We start from the raw sequence: 27420 nt of genomic DNA on the forward strand, positions 1-27420 counted from the left end.
GAATTAGGTGTGTAAGGGGGTTCTGGTAATGTAGAACTAAAAGAGGTACATAGACAAGTGTGTGCTTCCTGTAGAGATTCCAAGTTCTCATCGTGGATGATGGAGAGACTAATTTACCTTGCATAGATGAGTGAGGATAGGGAGGGAGGCAGAGAGGGACCTCAAGAACAGCTCCATTTCTAGGCTTCCTCCTCACTTTAGTAGCCCTGATGATTTCTGTGTGCCTTTTTAGTGATCCCAGTGGGAGAGGCTGTGTCATTTCAAGTAGTGTTTTTTTTCCTCCACTATTAGCCTATAGTAGCCTATAGCCTGACTGTGATATATTACTGATCCAGGGGCTATATGTGTAAATACGCAGATAAGAATTAATTTTATATATGTTGAATTGTTGAATAAAATAGTCTAATTTATGATAATGCCAGAATTAATCTGACGTGCGGTCTAACAGTATCACTTCTTAGGACAGAAAGTACTGATGGGCTAATAATTTTACTGCTTTCTATTTTGCATGCACTGCAGTTTACAAAATCAATAAAGAATGTAGTACCTCAGCAGACTTACAATTTAGACTGTAAGAATCTCTGTTCTTGACTAAAGTCCTGTTGTATCTAAATAAGGGGAGCTAGTTCCATCCCTGGTATTTAGAAGTGATTTTCTGTGTTGTCACTTTCTTCCAAGGGAAACTAAGGATGTATTACCCATAAGGTCTCAAGTAATGTAAATGGCAAAGCAAATAAGGCTGCTGAAGCAGGAGGATATTTTTGAAATATGAAAAGCTAAAAGTGGTGTGCTTTTATTTGGATCTTAAGAGCATGAAGTTATATTTGGGGTGCAGAAAGCAAATTGTCTTTCAGAACTTTATGACTGACAGGTGCATATTTTGTTTGGATTTAAGAGTTGCTCATAAATGCATAGACTACACATACTTAAGAATGTATAGAGTTAATAGTCAACATTGAAATAAATATATATAAAACAATAAATAGGTAGTGCCTGCCTAGCTAAAGCTTAGCATTTAAAAGTGCAGTTCACCCCACCCAAGAAAAGTCATCAAGGCTGCAAGAGTTGTAAAGTAGTTCTCAAGGTGACTACAAAATGTCCCTTTGTTACTTTCGTGCCTTCATCCTTTTTGAAATGCTGTGCACACAGTCAAATTAAAATTGTTTTTCTTTCAGGCTTTTCTACTACAAATCCTGTTTTACTACGTAGTTTACCCAGTTTACCTAAACATTAGTCATCCAAAGAGCAGGGGATCTTTTATTCATATGCTTCTATGTCAACAGAACCACGGTCTTAAAAACCATTTTGTCTTCTATTCCCTATATGTAATCCTTCCAGATAGTATTTCAAGACACTGTATAAATTCTATGCTTTTTTACTCTACAAGTGGAAGAAAATCTGGCATCAGTGTTGTCTGATGAATTAAGCATTTTCTTTAATCTTCAGAAATGCCTTTATACCTTGAATGAAAGCACTGTATTCTCAACCTTTATAATCCAAATAAGAGTTTTATTTAGGAGCACAGTTGGTTTGCATTGCAGGTATTGTAGCATTTATTTTACTCTTATTGGCTGCAGGTATTACCTAGAAAGAAGGATGGAAACACAGCCTAGGAAATCAGCCTTTCCTCATCTGTGTATGAAGGACTGAAGTGTCTGTGCTTTGTTGTTTTCTTTTTTGAATGTAAGTAAAGTTTTACTGCATGCTTAAACTAACCTTCTTGCTTGCTAGAGACTGTATCATCACCTGACCTATTTCAACATGCCTCTCACTCAGAAACTGATGTCTGTTTAGAGATGAATCAGTTGTGAAGATCATGTGCTTCTGAAAGCTATATAAATACCTATGAAACTGGAGAAGCTGGTGGTAGGTTGGTAGAAGATATTCCCACCCCAAAAATTTTTGCTGAATGGTATCAATATTTTTGTCCACCCAAGGCTGTGTGCACTCCTCATCAGGCAGCCGTTCCCTCATCATATCTTACTACTTTCTCCAGTTCAGATTTTCCAGTATCCTTCGGGGAAAAGTTGGAAGACCTGTGAGCCACTAGTTATTTCTTTATTTTTTTAATTGGTATGCTTTAGACAGCTAATTAAGGACTTCACAACTCTAACATGTATTGTCCATGAAGAAATTATACTTGAAAGCTGGTGATTTTTTCTACTGATTTCATTAGACTTTGAATGACCAGACATTCTTCAGTTCTGGGCCTTAAATATACATCACTTGAAAAAATATTCTTCCCCTTTCTGCTTGTTAAGTGAATTCTACCTTGAGTATTTTTCTCTGTCCCCCAGTGAGCTCCATGATTCTTGTTCCTTTCTACTCAGCAGCAGCTTATGTTTTGAATTCAGTCCCACTTGGTTCATCAAGATGATTTTTTTGCAAATTTTTCATGTTTAATAACACTACTTTTGCTCAATTTGTGAAAACATCTTTTGGACTTGTTACAATTTGATTTTCTGCCAGGGATAGTTCCAAAGAAGAGAAAATGATGGGCAGAGGAAATGATGGTGGTGTATATCTTATTTGCAATTCTAATAACAGCTTTGTGAATTTGAACACATTAGTAAAGAGCACTTCATTCAAGTGCATATTACCACAGATCTTGCTAAACATGCCTAAGAATATACCGTTCCAATCTGGGCAAATTAGATGGATAACATCATTTACAGCAGTTGTTAATTATGCATCAACTTAATCACAGTATAATTCTGTTAATTGCTTATCACAATGAGGTTAACTTTATGTCATTTATATTTCTTTAATTTTTAATTAGAATAATACACTTGATATCTTTCACTGGCCACTTTATAAAAAAAGTAGTCATGATGCAAATATTCAGCACGATAAGACTAGAAGAGATCTCCTGAGTCACCAATTTGGCTGACATCACCAGCCCATATAATGCCTTTCATAAATTTTTCTCCGTGTCTTAAAACCAGTGAGGTTCCTCGCCTCTGCTGCCCAAATGGAGGAGGTTTGTTGCAGTGCCATAACCCTGACATGTTCAGAAGCTTTCCACCTGCCAGCCTCAAATTTATGCTTTTGTTCTTATGGCAGAATTGTTTTATTGTCTAAATAAGTTTTTCCCCTATGTAGCTTACAGCGCGTGATTTATTTGTAGAATAAACTCCGTCTCAATTTTCACTTCCCTGAGATGGGCAAACCAACTCCTTTTAGTCTCCTTCAGTAAGATCTACATTCTTGTGCCCTGAACATGGATGGCAAGCCATTAGTGCTCCTTAATTCCAGCTGTAATGGCAGCTTTTAACTCCGCTTCTCGCATAGATGGAAGCAGAAATGCCATTCACTGTCAGATAAATGACAGATAGCAGAAGGTGTAGATGAGTTCTGCTGGCTGTAGGAAATGAGTCCAGAAGTGATTGGCTGGCTTCTTATTCTGGCTAAATTAACAGATATGGCAGTGTCCTAATTACAGCTGTTTGAGACAGCTAAGTCAATTTTTTTTCAAACCAAGTCCATCATGGTAATTTTATTTATGTATACACCTGAAAAATAGAGAGTGCTATTAATGCTAGTAATTTAGCTTGGCAGGCTAGAAAGCTGTTGTGTTTCTTAAAGAATAAAAATTTCATTAAAAATTGTGATGGTGGCAAACAACTGGGAAGATAATTAGAGAACTAGCTAGGAAAAAACTGTGCTGTGAAGAACCAGTGAGTCTTGGTAGACAGCAAGCAAAGCATAACCCAGCAGTAAATCCCAGAAGAAGGCAAACAGCATCCTGGGATGGGGTATTAGCAGGGCCCGGGGAAACTATTATATCCTTTTATTCAGCACTTGTTTGATGACATCCAAATGGGTGCATCATTACACACTCTCTTCTTTCTGTGAGGAAATAAATTGGTTAAATGAAGAAAGTTCAGTGGAGGGCCACCATGATGGTAGAAGGCTGACACATCTGACCAGCTGAGGAGAAGCTAAAAGACCAGAGCTTTTTCAGCCTAGAGATGGCTTTGTGGGAGAGACCCTCACAGCAGCCTCTGGTACCTTAAGGCTGTTTGTGAAAAGATGGACTTTCACTGTGGTGCAGATAAGAGTGTTATGGTGGCTAAGAGAACTGAAAGTCTATGGATGTAAGTTGAAGTAGCAGTATTTCAAACTGAGTATAAGGAGAAAAATTCCCATTGTGAGAACCAGGGGACACCAGGTCCAGTCGGAAAACGGAGTGCCCAGAGAGGTTAGGCAGTCTTCATTCTTCAAAGTATTTTTGAATATGAGGATTTTAAGGCCTTAGCAACCTGGTGTGACCTGCATTGAGAAGAAAGTTGAACCTGATGATCTCCTTAGAACCTTGAGCTAAAAGATTAAGAATGTATTCTAGATTCCTTATGTCCATAGTAGTATTTGATACAGTTCCTCCTTTTGGACTTATAAAACTTACTAATGGATATTATACAAATACCCAGTCATTTAGTTATCTCCTGTATCTCTTCTTTTTTGACTGGGTTTTATATTCAGATCCCTTTCAGAAAATAACTCTCAAAGAAATATTTTTGTTTAAATTTTAATTTTTGTTTCTCTTTTTCATTTTCATTCTCTTTTTACTTTTTCCTTTTCTTTTTCTTCCTTCACTTCAAAACAATGTAATACAGCAATCTGCTACAATATTACTTTAATCATTTTAATTCACTTCAGTCTTGGAAATTAGCAAAGAGCCCAGTATCCTGTTTCACCTTTGAATATTTGTTTTTCTTTCCTAAAGAATGACTTCACTTATGTAAAATCAAACTGGTTACAGAAAAGATTGTGTCTTCATGTTTTTTTATTATTTAGTATTTTTAGTATTCAATGATTCTGAACACTATGGGTTCCTAAAGTAATTACTTCTGCCAGACTTCCTAGGAATGGTTGGTTTTCAGATATTTTTTAACTGTTCCTTTCAAGATGACAGTAGACAATAGTACTGCAGTTTTGTTTCTTTTTTTTCTCCCAATAACACTATGTAGATCAAATGAGACAAGTCACATCAGTCTTCAACTGGAAAATACTGTGACATTTCCTATCCCTAAGATTTATTATATGTAAAAAAAAAAAAAAAAAAAAAGTAAGTGTAACAAAGAACAAACTTACTTATTCAAAAGCCCAGACAAGCCCACGTTTCTGCGAGAAAGTACCATCTTTCTTAGACTAAGCAGGACTTTCACTTCAAACAGCCAACACTGCTATTCTTTTTGGTTCAGCTGTTAAGTTGTTGATAGATTTAGCAGTCAGACACTACAACTTCTAGACTCTGACTGTAGACCTTGAATCACCTTCAGAAGAAAATTGTGTTTTAGTCCTATTTTTCCACTCACCTGGAGATTCTGAAAGTTTTCAAATAGCTTTTTTGTTGTATGTGTAATCTACTTTAACATAAATAGGATACACCCAGTAGTGACATTTCCATCACCGAAGTGAAAGTCATCTTAACTGCTACTGACTCAGCTTTCCAGATTCCTAAGCAAGTAGCTATTTTTGATGAGGACAGTCTTTTCTACTGCTTCTTTTATGAAGTTGAAGTACTACATTTTCACAGGAAGTTACTTCTGCCATTTTTGTTAATCAGATAGGAATATTTAAATATTAATGTGTTTTAAATGCCAATTTATTAACAGAACTCACTTAGCAAAAGCACGTTGTCACCTTAGATATTTTCTCACGTGTCTAGTTAAAGCAATGTTATCTAGAAGATTAATCAATATTAGGTGTTGTCAGGGCATTTAATCAGTAACAAGTACAGTTCACAGCTGCCTTTTCTCCTTAATCATATGATAAGATGTTTATCTTTACTGCATTGTTCTAAAGAAAACTCCAAAACTTTGGAGTGCAGCAACTTCTATGTGTCTTTGGAGATAAATTTAACAAATCTATTGTGATTTCTCCCTTTTATCCAAATAGAGTGTAGCTTTGAGAAGGCAGCTTAACTTCAAGCTGTTCTTGGACTGTGTTTATGCGTCGCAGTCCTGGCCCAGGAGGTGCATCTGAACAGTGTCCTAGCAAGGTGGGGAAGTGACCCGTGTTCTTCTGCATACCTTGTATTTCTGGTTGTCAGGCCAGAGGAGGTATCAGCCAAGAAAGGAACCTGTGTGCTCGGTGCATCTTCTAAGGAAAGTTATAGTCCTGTCCTTTGGTAGTGGGGATTTTCAATACCCATTCACAAACCAGGGATGCAGGCAAGACCATGCAGGAAAAATGTCCCCCATTCAGAGGTAGTAACTTAAAAATCAAACTAAAAATAAGTTAAATGAAGAGTATTCCTCAGAAAGCGACAAAGAAAATATTAAGTCTGATTCCATTAATCCTCAGTTGGTATAATGGATCATTTTATGATTTCACACGTTGCCATTTTTGTGAAGTTGTCTGACTCTTTTCTTGAAGCTCATATCTGAAATATATTTTAAGTTGGTGAAAACATTAATTATTGACCTAAACATTAAACATTTTTTTTTTTTTTTTTAAGGATGTTTTTCCTGGTTTTAATAAGCTGTGGCAATTGTGCTGTATGATATATTTTCAGTTTTGAGAACATGCTCCAGTGGAAGGTGTAGGAGGTGTGTCTCCATCCAGGCCCTTCACCTTCAGCTTTCTCCTCAGATTTTAGGGAGTCATTTGTATAGATTCGCCTCACCTAACTCTAGGTGTTGCAGCTGTTTGATCTCTTTAGTTAGACAACCAGTGGGAGGAAATGGAAGTGATTCAGTTCAACCTCCTGTTAAAGATAAGTCTGAGGACTCTGTTTAGATGTGCACGTTTCTGATCATTATATACAAAGGGAATTGAATGTTTGGTTTGTGTGCAGGCAACTGTATTGTAGACACGTGGACTCAAGTGTCATAAACACTATCTTTAGTTGTCCTTTGCTTCATTTCTCTGTTTATTAAAAGGGGACTAGAGTTTGTCCCTCTCTCACAGATGGGGAAACAATGTTACTGATTGCAAAGTTCTCAGATAAAATGATGGAGACTTCCTACATGAATACATTAAAAACAAGGAATACAGCCACACAAATGTTGTTCAGGTCCAGAAAATCCATGCAGACCCAACTGTTATCTATACTATTGGAGGTAAACTTGATCATGTAACCTGCATTATTGCAGCTACACATAATTTTGCGTTTATTTTGATGACTTGCATTGTGTTTTTATGCGTAACTACACTTATGACCATTTCTCAAAGTTTTCTCTTACTTCCTTTTGAGACAGAGACTAATTAAAACCTTGCTAGACCATTTGTTTCATATCTTCCATTCCAGTGAGTTTTTTTTTGCTCAGCTCAATTTGTGTTTTGGCTTCATTAGTTAAAAGAGATGCAGCCCAACTTATTTTGCAATATTTATCATCAGCTTTTAAAATGGACTTCTGCTTATTTTGAGCTTGTTAAAATCACTGATTAAAATCTGCTTGGAGCATATATATCTGTATTTCTGTGGAGTCACAGTATTTAATGTTTTGTTCCTACCTGGGAACACACCTAACCTAAATTAAAGAGATAACCACTGGCCAGTTGAAGAGCATCAGTATATGTACAACAAAGCAAAGACTTGAGCTCTTTCTCCAGAGGATTCTGCTTTATGCTTACTGAATTTGAATCCAAATTTTCTGTGCTTAGAATATAGATGTGTCTGCCAATAAAGATGTCAGGTGTCCTTCACTTCCCTGATTCTTAAGACAGCCTTGTTTGAATTTTCAAGGAGATACTGTTGTCAGTTCATGTCTAGTGAAAGCAAGAATTCCTTTGGTTTCTTAAGAAATATAATGTAATAATTTTAGGCAGAAGGCTTCAGGAAGACCTTATAGCAGGCCTTCAGTAATTGAAGGTGGCCTGTAAGAGAGGGATTTTTCGTAAGAGCATGCAGTGATAGGACAAGGAGAAAAGGATTGAAACCAAAAGACATGGGTTTAGATTGCATATTAGGAAGAACTTCTTTACTGTGAGGATGGTAAAACACTGGAAGAGGTTGTCCAGAGAAGTAGTGGATGCCCCATCCCTGGAAGAGTTCAAGGTCAGGCTGGATGGAGCCTTGAGCAACCTGTCTTAATGGAAGGTGTCCCTGCCCATGGCAGAGAAGTTGGAACTAGATGATCTTTAAGGTTTTCTTCAACCTTAACCCTTCTATGGTTTTATGAAAATCAGGATTTTGTACACACATGCCTTCCTAGTCTGTGAGTTGTTCTAAAAACTTATTTATTTGATTCATAAAATGGAATTATTTTGATGCTTTAAAGAGCTGATCCAAAATATGGTTAAAACAAAGAATATGCCTTTATGCTTTCTCATTGTTCTTTTGTTCAGGGAGTATTTGAAGTTTTTGTTTGCTTGTCATAGTTTCTCTCGAAACTGATAATCTTTAATATGCTCTGAAATTCTCATTAACTCATTTTAACAATTAAAGAAATTGATAAGGTAAGCATAACCATGCTAGTGTCTTTGAAGAGTTAAACTGAGTGTGTTGACACAACGTTTTTTCTGCAGGAATGAGATGAGTCAGCTTCTGCTGTAGTTAAAAATTTTAATTTTAGACAGAGTAACTGAAAATAATGGCACTTGTCTGACTATTCAGTCATTTAATTAGCTGTTTGCGTATGACCAAGGGTTGTACAGTCACTAGCATGGGCAGAAGTGTACTGAGTTTGTTTTGAAATGTTGTATAGAATACGTAACTCATTCGGCAGGGGATAGAATATAGAAATTAGAAGACTTGCTATGATTAATTGATCACAAAGAAAAGAAAGATTCCAGGCAAGCTAAAAAAAAGTAATACCAAACAAACCTTGCCTTTATACTGGTTAACCTCTTTTTGAACTCTTTTATTGTGTATGACAAAGGCAAGTGTGTTTATCTGTGGAAAAAAAATCTCATTATATGGTATTTCTAAGATAACTATGGGTAAATTGTAAGTTAATTTTATCTAACTAGCTATATAAAACATTGTTTATGAGCAAGTTTGCATAAAACCTGCCAAGAAGGCTTGTTAAGAAATTACTAATCACCTGGGGATGACTGAACAGGAGTGCTTAGTCTTACTTATCAGTAGCCTGATGGTTTGGTTTTATCTTATGCCTGAACTCTTTCCTCTTCTCATTTCACTCTGTTCTCCAGGACAACTCTCTGATTAATTTTCCTGTGTGTACCAGAAAATAATAAGTTACCTGATTTAAGCAAATAATTAACAAGCGTATCCAGTCATTTAACTGTACCTCAGCAAATCTCACCACAAAATTCTAAGCTACAAAAATCCTTTAAGCCCTCTAAATGGTCAACACTTAGTGAGCTTTCAAGAATAAAATGAACTAAAGAATATTAAGTTAAAATAGAAATACTAAGTACTAAATTCTACTTAATAGTAATTCACATACATAACAGTAAACCTAATCTGTTACAATGTAAAGCAAAAGTATCCTGGTTTTTATTCTTCCTTCAGATAGATATGCACAATTTTCTCATAGTGTCTGCTAACCTCAGATAGGGTTAGGAAATCTACTGTTAATCTGGACACAAAGCAAGTACAGAAATTGATTGAACTGGCAAAACACAAATTTGCTATTAGTTCATGGAGAGAATGGACAATACAATATGAAGAATTACTAAGAATCTGGATGTAGGAGGGAGACTTTCCCCCTGTCAGATTAATTTTTGTAGGTATACTCAGTGATAATTCAAGAGGCAAATTCATCTGTCACAAAAATATTGACAATAAAATCCTGTGTGTTCATACTTACATATAAACATCTGTGTACATAAAACAAGATTTTAAATCTGCATAACATTTGATATCTACATGGCTTGGAATCTACTGTGGATAACCTCCTGGAATGGCTAGGCAAAAGAACTTAACTGTGTCTTCAATCTTTACTGCCTAGCCCTTGTATCTGGCATACTGTGTTTTGACTGAATAGAAAATATTAGGATACACTAGAGTAGATGAGACTGGAACAGAATAGAATGTCCCAGTTGAAAGGGACTTAGAACAGCTATCTAGTCTAACTGCCTGATCAAATAATCACTGATCAAATTAAAACCTTGATGAGCATTGTTCAAATGCCTCATAGACACTGGCAGACCTAGGGCACTTATCACCTCTCTGGAAAATCTTATATGTTCAACCACCCTCTGGTAAAAAAATTATTCCCAATGCCCACTCTAAACCTCCCCTGACACAGCTTTGAACCATTCCCATTCACCATATCTCTGGATATAAGGGAGAAGAGATCAGCATCTCCATGCTCTCTACTTCCTGTCTTCAGAAAGCTGTAGAGACCAATGAGGACATCCCTCAGCCTCCTTTATGAATGACTGTCTTCAAGCTTCCACTTCACCATTACTCATCCTTCTAAATCTTCCCACAGAAATGTGCTACTTCAACTGCGCCATTGTGGCCTTGGCTCTTCCATCACCCTGACACAATGCTGTCCCTCAGTGCAGCTGTGCAGCTAGCTGTTGACATTTAGTGATGGCCCGTAATGCAATGGTCCATGTTTGACCTCTTGGCTATGAGATGGCTTTTCTTCGAATATTTCATACAGGTGGTATTATTTGCTAAAAGGCTGTCACAGATGCACCATGGGTTTCACTAAACCATTGACAAACAGTAGCATGGGACATCTGCAAAATGAAGAATATACTGTCTTAATTTTGCTCTGTGAAGATTGTGAGTGACTATAATGTGAGAATCATCCTCAAAACACCTTTCTGTAAAAGAGACAGCACAACTGAGGATTTGTGAACTGCAATGTGTCTTATACTTTGTGAGATGCTACCCAGCTCACTCATTGATATATGTGTGCATGTGTAAGTGATAAATAAAGTCAAATAAACCAGATAGCTTTGTCTACCTTCACCTTAAGAGTGGATGTAACATCTCTTTGCATATGACACCATTATATTACTGTTGCTATCCTAGCATCATATCCCCTCAATGACACTGTGGTATATAAAGTGAATAAATAAATCATTTATCCTTTTAGAATAAGATGGAGCAAATTATATTTGGAATAGAGAGGGAGAATCTGAAAGCAGGCTATGACCTCAGCAAGTGTAAATTATCCTTAAAATTATCCTGCAGCAACTATTCTTCAGGCTCAAAATATTTTAGAGCTTTCATACTCCTTTGATATTTCCCCTTTGACAGGGCAAATGCTAAAGTGGATGCAAGATTAAAATTGTAAATTGCTCATCAAAGAATTTGGAGTACTAGATCTCTTACTCAGCTTTGACACTCTGATGTAGATTACTCATTGACATTTTAGTAACTATTTTGGGATTATTTCAAACTCTAAAGAGTGATGTAGGGTGTAATTCCCATAGTATTTGACAAGTCAGACACCAGGCATGTTCTTTGTTTTTTATATTTATTCACATTCATGACCATTGAAGTTATAGCTGGTTGTTAGACAAACAATAGTTTAAACCAAGAACATAAATAGGAAGACAATCAGACCTCACGATAATTGTCCATTCCCTGTTACGCCAAAATGAAAAAAAAAAAAAATAAACACAACCCTCAACATAACTTATAAAAGAAAGCTAAATATGCTGTATGTTAGAGTGGGACTCAACGTAACAAATGACCAAGTTAACTTAAAAAAGAGGCAAATTCAATATATGCAAGAATCTGCTTTCTAAAGAATGCCTGGGGTGGTCTAAGTGTCTAAAAATGTGAGTAATGAAAACAGGCTTAGCCTGGATTTCCCACAAAGATCTGCACTTCAGTTTCACCTGGCATGATTTGTTGCAGCTAATCTTACCACCTTGCCTAATAAGCATGCTGTGAAAACCTGTTATTCAGTTCTGGTACTGACTTCTCCTTCCTAGTGTTTTGTTTAACCACTATATTTTTAGGACAAAGTAAAAAGTCTAAGTGCCATAAATTTACTTGTTGAAGGTGATGGTACTGGGTTTGAGTAGTATGAGATGATGCCTTTGGTCACCTTAGTGGAAGCTTTTGTGCTGTATATTTGTTCTCATGATTCACAAATTATTCTTAAAAATCCTCTCACATTAACCAGCTCAAAATCAACTTTGTCCTTGTTTAGCTCTTTAACTTTTTTGGGGGCGGGGGAGGGAGAGAGAGCATGACATTACAAGCCTTGCTGCAATATCTTTGAGTTGTAGAGGACTGTAGCCATGCCATGTTTACATCATGTTACCTAGGTGTTAGGCAAAAAGGTTATTTCTTTTTGAAGAAGCTTGGTAATACACATTTGTACTTTAATACACATTTATACTTTATCATTGATTTTTAGATCTGATTCAACTCTTAACATTTTTATTTATTAAAAAAAAAAAAAAAAAAAAAAGCACCAGAAATCTCTATCAAATAAAGTCACAGTGTTACAAAGCTTTCCATGTCAAACATGGCAAAATTTTATGTTTTAGAATACAAGCAAACATTTCCCAGTCATTACTCATGGACCATGTATGAAGCACTTGGGGGTGGGTGTCAGCAGAGCTGATGTGATGGTGAGTAGCAGTGTTCTTACTGCCACTGAGGGTGTGTTCCAGGAGAGGGAAACTCAGTCTGTGGTATTATGTGGGTGTGTATCTTTGTAAGCCAAAGAGGAGATTGCTCACGGGTGTGCGGAAATTTTCACACTGCTTCCTGGGTAGCAAGCTTTTGGCAAATAAACTCTCTGGCTTGGAAGTTTGGATTTTACTATAGTAAGGTGGCATTCTGGCTCAGCTCATACAGTTTCTTTAGGGATTTTTAGTATGGCCTCAATGCATACCTTGTCCTACACGTGCCAACTGTCAGGAGGGGAAACAGATCAAAATGTGTGTTTTGCCCGCATTCTGGATAGTACTACAGGTTGTTGACAAAATAGAATGCCTTCCAAGTATGTTCACCACAACTCACTGTACTTGCAAAGCAGGAAATAGAATCAAGGTGTGTTCTTACCCAGAATACATAGGAAACAAGAAAAAAAAATACATTTGAATTAACACATTTTTTTTGGCAACCTACATTTCTTACTAAGTGGAAAAGGTAAAAGGACATATTGCTACTTATTGGAAAAAAAAGAAAAAGAAAAAAAAAAGAGAAAACCAAAACTGTTTCAGTAGTGGTAGTAGTTTCAGATTTGTTTTTAATATCAGGAAGACTTTTATGGAAATAACCTTGATTTTATTAGATTGTGTTGTATTTTATACCACAGTCAGAAAGAATGATTACATTTAATATGGAGAGCTGAACAATTAACAGAGTTAATAGTCTTAAAGATAAGATAGGAATGCTTTCTGTATGTGATCCTGAGGTCATGAGTTTTAAAGAAAAAAAGTAAGAAAACCACATGAACAAAAGCATTATTGTGTGGCTTTCTCTTAACAATTATTGCAAAATTTACTTTGAGAAGTTATTTCTTACTTAAATTTACATTATCACTTATCTCAAAGAAGTGCTAAGCAGTTTGACTAATTACACAGTTTTAAAACTTTTGCTTACCTTAGGCTGATATTTCTTGGGTGTCAGTAGTAGGTGACTTAACTTAGACTATTTTATACTACAAGCTGCAGTGTCAATTCTGAATGAATTTGAAAAAAGGTGTCCAACATGAAAGGAAATCTGCTGTCTGAATATTAGTGAACAATATAAAGCTTGAACTGACATAAGAGCAGAAGCTGTTCATCGTCAGCTTCTTTCGTCAACTGCTCTAATTCCAGGAATGCATTCTAATTCACCTAAGGCTGAAAGAAAACATATTAATATTTTACCATAGTGATTTAGTATACATTAATTGTTCATGATGTACTTCATGATGCCAAAAAATCCCCCAGAAAGCACATTTTTATGAGTGAAAGATTTGACTGTAAGAAGTTTCCTTAGCAAAACATGAAAAAATAGTCTAAAGAATGTCTTTCCTATAGCATACATTTTTCCATATTAAAAAATCAATTGAAATGAGTTTTTATATGACAGAAGTATGAAGGGTCAATTCATTCCCTCTCTTTAGCAGTCACTAAGGGACCTGTTTTGGCAGCATTCAAGAAGTTCTGCTAATAGCAGAGGGAATAGCAGGATTTGATCATGTCATATGTGATATCTTCCATCTTCCATTCATTCCCTTATTTTAAATTTACTTATATGCCAAAATGTTTTCAGGACTGGCATTTTGAAATAAAAAATATGCAATGGATATGCTTTTGGTATTAAAGAGCCAGATAATATTTATAGAACATATTATCAAAAAGTATACACTGAAGAACAATAGATAATTCTAGTTAACATGTAAGCCTTTTTATATTATGTTAAGTAGCATAATTGCCATATTAAGGCAATGAATCATTTCTTATGTAACTCATATTTAGCTTTATAGCAAATACTATACAAATACAACAAATGTTTGTAGTAAATACAACAAATTCTGCTGCAGAAGAAACTTTCAAACTAAGTCATCAGGTAATATAAAATTATTCCATCTCATGATGAAATTACAGTGATTTCCTAAACAATATTGGCTGTCAACAGATAGCTTTTCATCAATCTTGATTTAATATACTTCTTTAAGTAAAAGAAAAAAATATTAGGTGTGTTTAAAAACTGTGAAAACTTGTACACTTCCAGTACTCTGAAATGATACTTTCTCAGTAATTGTTTTCCATAATTGTAAACAGAAAATATTCTAAAATTTCAGCCATATTCTTAAATATCTTTAAAACTGCTATTTTTTGTATTATTTGTCTTCTCTAGTGTATAGGAAGTATTTGTGGTCATATCAGTTGCTCTTTTTAAGAAGTAACTTTTGCATTTTTTTGATATCTCATTAAATATAATAACGGATGAATGGTTTAAAGGAAAATTAATAGCAGTAGGTTGAAAAGGACTGGCCCTGTGGAGACCCTCCAAAATCTGAGGTGAAGTTTTTCAAGCAGTAACACAACTGTAAATATGCTTTGGTTTAGGATAGGTCTGTGAATTATACAAGAATCCTGTTGTCATAATTATGTTACTAGGCTCTGCTGAAATCAGGAGGAGAACTGGCCTGAGACTGCATCTACATGTCCACAAGGAGCCAGGATGATTTATGATGCTCAGGTAACCCTGAGGACATGGATATCAGAAGGATGAATTTTGAAAAGCTTTTTTTCCTGGGTCTTTTGTGTAAACTTTCCTCCTTCATGGGCAACTTGTCTATCATAAATTCCTCTTTAAAATATTTGTTTATTTATTTATTTAATCAAAGAGTTGGTTTACAGTGCCCTTTTACAGCTACTTTTACTGCGTAGGAACTGCGGACACTTTTCCATTCAAATACGCATTTCAATGCTGTATATATAGTTACTAGCTCTTGTTAATTAGGCATAAACTGGATAATTTTCCTATATATGTAATCCTTATGTAACTGGTTTTCAGCAGTGTAAAGGGTAGTTTTCTGTAAAGAAATGTATTGAGAATAATAACATTTGAAATTCTGCTATCCAACATTTCGAAGCACCAGATTAGCAAGTGAAATTCTGCTGTTCAGCTATATATTTGGCACATATTCAAGCAGCTTTACAGGAGGGTTTTTAACTGGGTTTAACACGCCATGTCTATCAACTGATGAGGTGTAGATCAACCCAGAGATGCTTCATTACAGAGAAGGTGATTAATTTCTTTTCCTCCTGTACATCTTAGTGGTGCTTGGAAATGCCATGCAGCCATCACATCTTTTATGAAGAACGGTTAGAGCAGGAAGTCACTGTCTGAGAGGCTGCAGGGTACAGTGTCTGGAGCCATTGCAGCAGCACAGTGTGTGATGGAGGGGATTTATGAGCTGGCCTTGCTGCAGACTTGTGTGACTTGAAGCCTTGCTTAAGGATGCCTACACAGCTAAGTCATTGCCAATGGGAAAGAACACTAGGAGCTGTAAAATGGGAGATTTTACAACTGTCTTTTAAATATGTAGGTGGGTGATTTGGGTATAGTTTGAGATAGTCCATAGTCATATCACATTTCCTTATTGTTCTGAAGTGAGTGAGCAAAATACCATATGAAGTTACAGTCTCTACACAGAACAACCAGAGTAGTTTGTTTAGAACTGTTTGTACCACACACTGACAGCAAAATGTGCAGCAAAGCATGAGGGATAGGAAGCTTCCTGCACGTCCTTGGGTTCTTGGAAGAACTGGAACCAATACAACTCCTGATAAGATAATTTCATAAAGCATTCCAAGATTATCAGAAGGGTTGCACTGTATCATAAAAGAAAAAAAATACCCAGGTAAAATACAGCATGCAGAAGCACTTTTCCAGCTCCTCCCATTGCTGCACGTAAGTGACACAGTTATAGTTAACTTTGGATTATCAATCACTGTGAAACAGAATGGGAAGGTTGTACATTTGAACAGCTTTTTCACTGCTTTTGCATTCAATGATGCGGCTCTCAGAACCAGTACTGGACATGGAAATGGCAAACTACAGTGAAGTTTTAGATCCAACTTATACAGCACTGGAGTTCGAAACTATGCAGATTCTGTATAATGGCAATGGTGAGTTCTTCCCTGTGAGGCAAATTCAAGCCAGTTAACAGAAAAAGTGAAGTTTAGTAATGCTATAAGGTGTTAGTTAAATGTTTTATTAATGGAGCATTTGGGGGTTGTTTTCAAACTACAAATCTGCTCTCTTACACTTCATCGCTGACTCTGAGTTAGTAACATTATAATTCTTTAAGGAAAATAAAAGAGAGGTTACATATAATAAAGTAGCTGTACTGTCACCAGTCAGTTAATCAAAGGGAAAAAATGGTCTATTCAGCGGTTGTTTTATTTACTGTAAGAGGAATGAATAACTAGTATTGACAATTTGGACGTGGAAGTGTATTTAGTATATAATTTTCAGAAGAACAGGACAAAATTCTCCAGAAGCTTGTGAAAAAAATTAGCTACTGTTTCTTCATGCCTAACTTCTAATTGGACTATTTTTTTTTTTTTTAATTTAAGGGTTAATTTAGCCTTTCTAGCTAAGTGTATATATGCACAAGAGTGATTTTAAAAGAATCATATCAGCTTCCTAGAGGATAATGTTTAGTTGAGAAGAAGTATTTGCATTTGGCTAATGTAACACTTTAGGCAGATTTTTTAATATGCAATTTTTGAGAAGTTTTGTCAATAATTTATGCTTGAAATAGAAAGTATACTATTTCATTCTTCCATTGAGTACCAACAAAAAAAAAGTGAATAAAGCTATTAGGCAAGTTAAACTACTCAAAAATGGCCTTTCAGATATTTTAATACACTAAATATGTTGGCTTATTGTGTCTTAAAGTATAATTCATACATCTACAGTAGTATGTATTTTTAAAAGGCAGAACCAATATGTAGCGAATTGCGGGAAAAATATTTAGCACCTGCACTTCCACAAATTCCTGCCATATAGAACCTCATTAGGTTTTTATTGTTGGGCTTTAAGTTGTATCTGATTTTCTGATGTTAAATTACAGCAAGCTTAGTAAACAGAAGAGTAGATTTGGTTATTGATTTAGGAAGAAAAACCAGAACTTTATGCACTAACTAAATTTGTAACTATCAACAATGATTATATAACTGTAGATGATTTCTCTGCTTTTTGTTCTAATATGGGTATTTCATTGGTCATTTGTTTTTTGCTGAATAGCACCCTTTTGGATCTGTTAATGTTAAATAAAATGGGAAGGCAGATTAGGGAGGTTGTGCTTGGTTGCATTATGTGGTGGAGATAGAGCTGGTTAAATTATCCCTCTAAGTGATTAGCTTGATAATTATTAGTTGTCAGGTGCAGCCATTTTTTGTTTAAAGTTTGCTTTGAGTTTAGCCTATGTATTTTCTTACAACATTTATAAGATCATTGTCTTGTTACAGTGCTAGTTTGGAACTGAAAGCTGCCCTTTTTGAACCTTCCTGTGTATCTTTTCTAGCTGTTTAAATTAATCAGGAAAATTTATAGAAGTTTAACAAGCCACATTCAGGCAGATTACACAGTTCTTTTGAAATCAAAGAATTTTTCAACATCAGGCCAATCTTCTAGACATTTGTTTTAGAATTATACCAAATAAAATAAGGTCTTATATTTTTTTAAAGCAATTATGTAACCTATTTTAAAAATAGTTTACAAATTTGCAGTCATGAAAATCCTAATTTTAAAATCAATTATTTACAGAACTGAATTTTTAATTCTAAGATTTTATTTAATATTTTTAATGTAATTTCTATCAATTACAGCTCTGTAAAACAAAACAGAACAGAAAGATTGCTTCTCTCTATCTAAAGTACTCTAACTTTTAAACTGTGGGACACAATGATTATTGTATAATGTATTTGTGTTATACATTTCAGTTGGATCTATACAATATAAGTAACATTATGTATCAATATTAACAGTTTTACTGTTCATCGTCCATACTGCTCATGAACTCATATACTTGACTTCTGAATTTGTGTGCATATCTAATTAATGTGGCAGTCTCTTCTCTCCTGGACAAAACAGCTACAAATGTTTAGGGTATATTTTCCTTCCATTTAAACCAGAAGCAAAACAGAAAAAACTCTTTTGCAATTGTTTCTTTGAACATGTCTATTAACATTGTGATTCAAAAAATAAATATATCTGGTTTGATTTCAGGTGAATTTATTCATTAGTGTTTACCATATTCAGTGACTAATTGTTAATCATGTAGCTAATATTCTGTGCAAGGAAAGATTGCATCAGTGCTCCTGTCAAAAATATCTTCAAGGAAATAATAGTGTATTTAGCATGTTTTATTTTTTTTATTAAGTTGTGCAAAACCCTTTTTTTTAGTTTCTTTTTTTTAAGGTCACAAATCTTTGTATGAGAGTTGCCAGTAATTGCCATGAAAACTGATACACATGAGATCTTTACCAATTAAAACTGTTCTGTGCTGAAGTTCCTCCTCATGTTAGTAGGAATGTATGTGTAATTATAAATCCAGAAGTGCACTTTCATTTTTAACCCTTCAGCTGAACAGATTTTAGAACATGATTATTTGTTCTGAACTTTGTAAATTTATTTAACATCTCTATCACTTTGAAAGTGTTCCTGTCTGTAAGAACCAGATGTAATTAGATAGCTATATAAATTTTAAGTGGCAATTAAGAGAAAAGGCCAGAAAAAGCCTCTGTTTAGGTGCAACTTGCTTATGGGGTGGTTTTTGGAAGTCTTATTCATAACTATGTATGTTCTTGTCTCTTGTCAGACAGTTCAGGAGAAGCTGTCAACATGAATGCTGCTGACAATGGGGTCAGTAGTCTCTGTGCAATATGTGGAGACAGAGCGACCGGAAAACATTATGGTGCTTCCAGCTGTGATGGATGCAAGGGATTTTTTAGACGTAGCATAAGGAAAAACCACGTCTATTCATGCAGGTATTTCAAAAGTTAATCTAGAGGCACTAAATTAATGAATTTAAGTAAAAATTATATTCAGACTTTATCAGAATTTTCAAACTATGTCAGGGGATTTTCAGCTTTTTCTTAAAGAATGCTACTTGATATTACACATTCCAAAAACTATGTTCCAGATTCTTGATGATATTTTTGATATCATTACATCACTCAGAAGCTGTTTCACTCTTTTATATATGATTACAAAGGTTGTCTAAAAGAAAAAGGAAAAATGCTCATATTTTCAGTGCAATGTGAAAACTGTAATTCTTAACTGCTTTCTAAAATTCTTTCCTTATGAAGGTAGCTTCTGAATAGAAAGCTAAGATTTATGAGTCTTGTTTTAAGGGCTGTACAAACACATCTCACATATTCCCACTTGGTGTGACACACAGGTGTTTTGAGCAGCCATTTCCCCCCGTCTGTGTGAATGGCAGTCTTAATTTCTGAATGGTGCCTAAATATAACACTGCACCATGTTTGATGAAATTATCTGTGTAGGCTCAGGGCCATATACTGTCCATTGTGAGTAATGAGCAGAATATATGAAAAATTCAATGAGTTTGAACAAATCACTGAAGAGGTATATTGGGTTTCCATGCCAAGATTTTGGTAGCGATGGGGCTGCAAAAGTGGATTCTTGTGAGAAGCTGTGAGAAGTCTGGTGAAGCCAATGCCAGCTAGCTCCAAAAGCTGAACCTATTAGCTGGTGGTAGTGCCTCTGGGGGTTACGTATTTAAGAAGAAAAAAAAAATATTGTGCAGAAAAAATTGTAGCCAGAGAAGAGAGTAGTGAGAACATGGGAGAGGAACAGCTCTGCAGACACCAGGGTCAGTGGAGAAGGAGGAAGTGGAGATGCTTTAAGTGCTGAGAAAAGATTCTCCTGCATCCCATGGTACAGACCATGATGAAGCAGGTGTTCCTGTGAAAGCTATGGAAATCCACAAGGGAGCAGAAATCCACCTGCAGCCCACGGAGGATCCCCTGCTGGAGAAGGTGAATGCCTGAAAGAAGGATGTGACCTCATGGGAAGACTGTGCAGCAGCAGGCTCCATGTTAGACCTGTGGTCCCATGGAAGGAGGAGCCCACACTGGAAAATGTTTTCTGGCAGGACTGTTGACCCCCCACAGGGGACACATTGCTGGAGCAGCCCTAAAGAACTGCATGCTGTGGAGTGCACCCATGCTGGAGCAGTTCATGAAGAGCTAAGCCCATGGGAAGGACTAAGATTGGAGAAGTTTGTGGAGAACTATCTCTGTTTGGAGGAACCTGACATTGGAGCAAGTGAAGTCTGAGAGGAGTCCTTCCCTTGAGGAGGAAGCAGCAGCAGAGAAAACGTGTGATGAACTGATTGTAACCCCCATTCTCTTTCCCCCATGCTATTGCATGGGGTGATGATAAAACTTCTGTAAGAGTGTGTTGTTACTGAAAATGTTGTTTCCTACACTTTTCTTTGGTTGTGTAATATTCTTATAAGGAAACCTCTCCCTTATAGACATAGCACAGTGATATAGCATAGACATACCCCCTAAAGTGGTGTGTCAAGAGGTTACATAAGTGATTTCAGGAAGAACTCTGCTTTTGAGAGTCTGTTTTTCTAACAAATAAATGCAAAGAATAAAAGGCAGACCTAGACAGAGAGAGGGGAAAATGGCTCATATGCATTCCCTTTAGGCACACCTGTAGATGTGCATGATAGCCTGGGTAAGCCACCTTGCAGTGTCATGCTCCATGTGTTTCCTCAATTTATTTCATTGTGTTGGTGCCTCTCATTTCCTGCTTAGGTTGCCACCTGTAGTGATGAAACATGCAGCTTGTTCATTGTTATCTCCCAGAAGGAGTAAACACTTCCAGACAAGGGTAATGATTTTGCAGCTGAGGGGTTCCTCCATGCCAGCAACATTTGGCTTTTTCCTTGATTGTCCTTTCCTTTTTCTATTTGCAGCTTTTCTTCTTTTTTTTCCCCTTCCACCACCATTTAATGGAGCCAGTTACTCACATACCTCACAAATAAGTTGAGGTGTAAATGATGTACATAGCTACAAAATTTTCGCACTTGCCTATTCCAGTGCATACATGTGTTTATACACACACACATGTATTCCTGAAAAATTAGCAGGTATGAAACACCTCTCAAAACTGATTAATAAAGAAGAATAATCAATGCAACTGAAGAAGACAGTCTGTGGTTACAGACATTATTCTGACAGGACAGATTAGTTGGTTTTCTTCTTTGTAATCAGGGTGCTACTTTATTAATGCCTTATACATTTCCCTTTTCTTGTCTCTGATAGATTCAACCGACAATGTATTGTTGACAAGGACAAAAGGAATCAATGCAGATATTGTCGTTTAAAAAAGTGTTTTCGAGCAGGAATGAAAAAGGAAGGTAATGGAGTAATTTATTATTTGATATACAAAGAGAAAAAATCTGAATTAACTTTGAAATATAATGAAAATTATAAAAAATCTCCAGCAGAATAAACCAATGGAAAGTCTGCTACAATACCTTCATAATGGGGAAGTGCTTTTATATTGAGGTGAAATACGTGTCTTCTAACTTTCAAGTGGGTAAACAGTTCTAGCACTTGGAACATTAGTAAGACCTTGGATTTAAAGTGAATTTGCAGCTGTTTAATTTGTGAATTCTGGAACCAAAATTCATTGATTTCTACATACTGAGCCATAAGCTGGAGTATTTCAAACCATGAGATTTTACTTAAAATGCTTACCAAATCTGAGTCATAAAATCTTTATCTGGCATCTTTTTTCCCTGCCCTAAGAAATGACAGGGCAAATTTACTGGTTCTTCCCTTAAATTTGAATGTGTGAAGCATTTAAGCCAGACAAAGGATTGTGAAGTTGAGTGAAAAAATAATGAGTAGTGGTAGCTGTCAGTGGAGTGTCCACATTAATTAACAAATAATCTAATTTCCCTAGGGCTTAATATAAGAAAATTGTTACTTATATATCACACTGACAGATATGAAAAATGTGTCACAGTGATTCTTCTGTCAAAGTGGAAGGACCAGATCACCACAGGTGCAGAGCAATAGGGAAAGAAGGGTAGTGCAAATACTAGAGGTTTGTTTTTTTTTGTTTGGGCTGCTGTTTCAAGGACAATAATGATGTAGAGGCAAAAGATGTCCTTATCTGTTTCAAATGCACACTCAAAAGTGGTTTGTCATAAACTTTGCTGCCTTTTTTGTCTGGAGCACAGTGCAGGCCAGCCTGAAATGTGAATGCTTGTTTCTCTTGTAACGTGGCTATCATTCTTTTCGTCTGTACAGAGGAAGCTTTTTCTTTATGCTCTTAAGTATCTGTCCCGTAGCAGTACTTTGTGAGTGATCAAGTTATTGGTATGAGATAAAATGGATTTTCCTCCTTGAAGCTGGATGGGGATATCCTAAACAGCATAACACAGGGTATGAAATTAGGTGGATCTCCTTTAAGACACTTCGGCCTTTTGGAATTTGAGTCATTAAGTCAGTAGTGTATTATATAAATGTTATCAATCTGATGTGAAGAAAGGGGAAGATTTGCGTATACATAGCAGCCCTAGAAGTTTTGCAAATAGCAGAGCTTTACAGATTTTCAAAACCTAGAATTAAAGAATAGTTTATCTCAGAAGGGACATCTGGAGTTCATCTGGACTTCAGCCCCCATTTAAACCAAGGCTGATGTCTAGATTCAGTCAGGTTGCTTGGGACCCTGTCCAGGCAAATTTACACAGTCCCTGAGAGGGGAGATTCAATAACCTCTCACTCTGCAAGCTCTTCCAGTACTTGACCACCCTCATTGGGAAGAGTTTTTTCCTTATAACCAGGTAGAATATCTCTTACTGCAGTTAGAGCAGTGTCCATTGGGACTTGTCTTTTCATTATGCATCTGAGAAGAATCTGGCTCGGTTTTCTGTATACTACAGAAATGAAGATCCTCACATCCATGTTGGTCCTCTTTTTTTCCACATAAACAAAGATGCCTCTCTACTTCACGATGTGCATCTTATGGTTTACATCTCCATAGCCCTTTTCTGGACACCACATGGTTTTCCAGAATCTTTCATGTTCTAGGGAGCCCAAAACAGAGATATGCTCATTCCCTCAAGTTACTAATGCAGCCTGTTGCATGGCACAAAACTTTATGCCACTTAACGCTACTCTGATCCCACTGTGTCTAAAACTTTCAACACTGCTTTTGTTTTGTTATAACCTCTCTATATGATCTGGGCATGTCTTAACAGTGTAAGTGTAGCATAGAGTCTATAATAGTGTCTCACATTTCTAGAAAATCTCTTTCTTTTATTCAGGACAAAGATAAGAAAGGCTTCAGTTAAGCTTTACAAGTCCTCTTTGAGCAAATGTACCACCCATGTAGTTTCTGTTTAAGGCAATATTACTCTGAATTGATGAAAAAGCTTTAGTCACATAGTCTAATAATCAAAAATTATGTATCTGCAGAAGAAAATTAAAGCATCCACCAATGGTTTTATGTGTGCTCCACCAGTGATTTTCACTAGTGGCGTATTGTCAGAATACCTTACTTTTTTTGCAAAACTAATCAGTGCTAAACTTATTTTAATTATCTATGTTTGTTTCAGCATTGGATGTTTATTTCATAATTTTTTTACAAAAGGTTATGTTTTCTCTTTCCTGTCTACAACATACTGTGTGTTTATCACCACACAAAATTTTTTCCCGTGACCTCAGTAAAAGGCCCATCAGTGAATGTCCCTGAAAAAATGTTAGTACACCTCTGGAATAAACTGTGTGCATTGTTCAGATTAATCCTGAACCCAGTCAGTGCACAGAGTATTTTTTTTTTTTTTTCTAATTGAAACCTTTTGTACTACTCCTAAATTCTGTAATGCAAATTGTTTTCCACAAAATAGCAAATGTATCTTTGGAAATAAAGCTGTTGCTCTTAAAAGATAATTAATTTCCTTATGCAATTGAAAGATTTGCATTGGCACAATTAATTTTTTCCCCTTTTTTAATTTTCCTTGGCCTAATCTTGGACATGGTCTAGGTTTTAGAAGTATCTTACTGTTAGATTTTATTTTTTTCTTCTTCCTTTAGTTCAAAAGTATACCTTCTTGCTTCATAAGCCTTGCATGTGCTGATTACATATTTCTTATCCAAAGCTCTTTCAAATGCCTGGTTTTGGACCCCATGAGACAAAACTTACTGAATTTACTGTCCTAAAACTTTTTTGGTGTGCTGGTTTTTGGGTTAGTTTGTTGTTTGGCTTTTTTTTGTTGTTTTTTTTTTTCCCTTTAACTTAGTTAATGTTCCATAAAGTGACTAGGAATGCAATGTCACTGAGGAGGAACATAAGATTGAAGTCTCAAAATTATCTTACTAGTGGATTTAATTCATGATTCATTCCTCTTTCATTGTTTCCCACAGCAGAACATGAGTAGGGCTTTCATACTGCCTCTGAGAGATATTTTTTCAGTGGTGATGCTGTACCACTTTAGTTGTTTGGCAGTCTGGAAATGTCCATTTCTGCTGTTATCATAAAAGCCTGACTTATTAAATTGGTTAAAATTGAGACCATGTATTCAATTCAAAGGAAGAAAGATGTTTGACTGTAATTAAGCCAGTAATAGAAGTACTGATGATTCAGTGTCTATCTGCAATTAGTTGTACATGCTTTTTTACAGGCAAGTAGTGTTCCAATAGAGACTATAAATATGTATTATCATCCTTCCTCATTACTCAGCTGAAAGCACGTCATCTTCTTTGAATGTCACACCTTTCGGTTCTTGGAGTTATCTTCTGAAATCAAGTAAAGTTCTGGAATTATTCTTTATGTCAGTGTTTTCAAGTCAATAAATGAGATGATTATTCTTTTCCAGCTGTACAAAATGAACGGGACAGGATAAGTACAAGAAGAAACACTTTTGATGGCTGCAGCAGTCCCTCTATTAGCACATTGTCACAAGCCGAGACACTCTCCCGCCAGGTACTGAGATGTATCACAAAATTATTTAGTGACATTAAGACCACTTTTACTAAAATTAAATATTTTTCAATTTCTTATTGAATCAAAAATAATTATTAAGATTACTTTTTTCTGCTTCCAAAATGCACACAGCTTCCTCTTCTCAATGGAAGAAGCGGTAATAGAATACGTTCTTGAAGCATAGTCAATAAAAAAATTCTACTGTGTCCAGGACAATATGTCTTAGGCACCTTTCTTAATAAAGGTTTATGGTTCTTACTGCTTTTAAATCAGTTGCTGTCTTAGGCAGCTGGTGGCACCTATCTATCCTTGAAGCGGGCTTTCCCATGAAACATAGGGAAAAATTTATCCAAAGCCATTACATTCAAAGGGGTGTGGACACTCATTTCCTTACATTCTTTTGAAAATCCCATTTTTAATATCCTTAGACATTAGAAGTAAGGCAAACAGAAGTGTTCCAACTGCAGAGCGTATTCATATCTCGCTTTTAAATTTTCTTTGTCTCATCTGAACTTCATTTTCTCTTTTTCTTTTTTTTTTTTCCCTATCCAATCAATTGCTGAATGGAACAGTCTCCAGTCCTTTTCTGCACCTCAGATAAATCATGGTCATTGATTCTGCATTCTTGCACCTCTTACTAACTCGCTTAGAATTTAACTGCCACCTTTATGATTTCATGCTGACTGATTTATACATCCCCAAATGTTTTGTAATCTCATCCTTTATCAGCATCTCTCTTAGGCTGGAACTGTCTGTAAAGAATTGATGCAGGAATTACTGGGTGATAGTCTTTGGCACATATTGCATGTCTGGGTAGACTAGATGAACATAATGTACCTTCCTACCTTTCATACCTATACAGTATGAAAAATATAGCTATATTTATCTCCTTAGTAAATTTTTGAACTTGCTTATTGTGCTTTTTTATAATACTCCTTAATCATTTCCAACTGGTATATGCAATTCAGGAATAAGAACTGTCTTGAACAGAATCACATCCTCAGCTCTTTATAGCACAAAGTTCTTTTCAAACAGTAGCTTCTTGGTCTAAAACATCTCCTTGTGTATACGCAAATTTATCATACTTACTATTTGGTATGTTTTAGTAGAACAGAATTGCTTCCACTATGTCAAGCATATGTGAAGATACAATCTTGGCCTCAACATCCAAGAGACTCCATTTGCATGATGGAAAAATAAGTCTTAAAAGTACTTATTTTTCCTCAATTGAATAGATCTGTAAGATGAGTTCAGTCCTGAGAAGAGATTTAGAGAAGGTGGTAGTGTCCCAAATCATAATCCAAGTACTTCAGCTGTGAAATGAAGAAGAGGGTGGCATTCATCTCTTTTGAAATGTTCATATAAAATAAGGAAAATCAGATATTTTTGTCCCTTTTGAAGTGTTAATATTAATAAGGAAAATAGTTATTTTGTTCCTTAAGATCCCTAACAGGGGGGAATTGTCGAAGTACAGTTTTTCTTGTACAGACCTGGGAGAGGTTTCCAGGATTATGTAAATATGGAAAGGGCATGCTGGACTCTCATATGAGTAAAGGCATCTGTCCCTGAGGGTTTACAGAACAACTGGGATACAGTTATTATATTGTCATGTTCATCAACTCATTAATGGGTACAAGTTACACTGGGAAAGATTTCACCTCAATATAAGAAAAAAATTTTTTACGTGAGAACAAGCAATTACTGGAGCAACCTTTCCAGGGATTTGGTGGAGTCCTCATCACTGAAGATTTTCAAGATGCAATTGGACAGGGTGTTAGACAACCTCTAGGATTCATTTCCCATAAAAGGTTGGATTAGATGATCTTTCAAGGTCCCTGCTAACCTGTGCTAGCCTATGATTCTATCAAATCAGTGAGTCCTGTGTTGCACCCCATAAATGAGAGGCAGGTTAAAGCAATAGAGAAATTGAAATTTGAAAGTTCATAGTTTCATATCCTTGTCAAGAGATGCAATCCCAGGTGTTCATAATGAACTCCATGGGAATCCCCAGCAGAAGTTGACCAAGCAGTTTCAGGGTGGAGACTGTAGTTTGTAATATGAGATATAATTTATAAATATGCACAGCTTTGATTAAAATA

At 35.9% G+C, this 27420-nt stretch overlaps 1 protein-coding gene across 5 annotated transcripts in view; it reads left to right on the top strand.

Moving 5' to 3' along the window:
- The window catches only part of HNF4G (hepatocyte nuclear factor 4 gamma), a 62567-nt gene that overhangs the window by 23895 nt on the left and 11252 nt on the right, over positions 1-27420 (top strand). The window contains exons 2-5 of one of the 5 annotated variants that reach the window (XM_058833517.1): positions 1578-1683; positions 19167-19335; positions 21649-21743; positions 25215-25321. In XM_058833517.1, the coding sequence (XP_058689500.1) occupies positions 19190-19335; positions 21649-21743; positions 25215-25321 (348 nt within the window). In that variant the 5' untranslated portion in view covers positions 1578-1683; positions 19167-19189. Of the gene's footprint in view, positions 1-1577; positions 1684-12443; positions 12463-15012; positions 15032-16324; positions 16468-19166; positions 19336-21648; positions 21744-25214; positions 25322-27420 lie in introns of those variants that run through there. The other 4 variants (XM_058833518.1, XM_058833519.1, XM_058833515.1 and 1 more) reach the window with 4 other exon arrangements.

The sequence above is a fragment of the Poecile atricapillus genome, chromosome 2 (assembly GCF_030490865.1).
Source record: "Poecile atricapillus isolate bPoeAtr1 chromosome 2, bPoeAtr1.hap1, whole genome shotgun sequence".
Lineage (NCBI taxonomy): Eukaryota > Metazoa > Chordata > Aves > Passeriformes > Paridae > Poecile > Poecile atricapillus.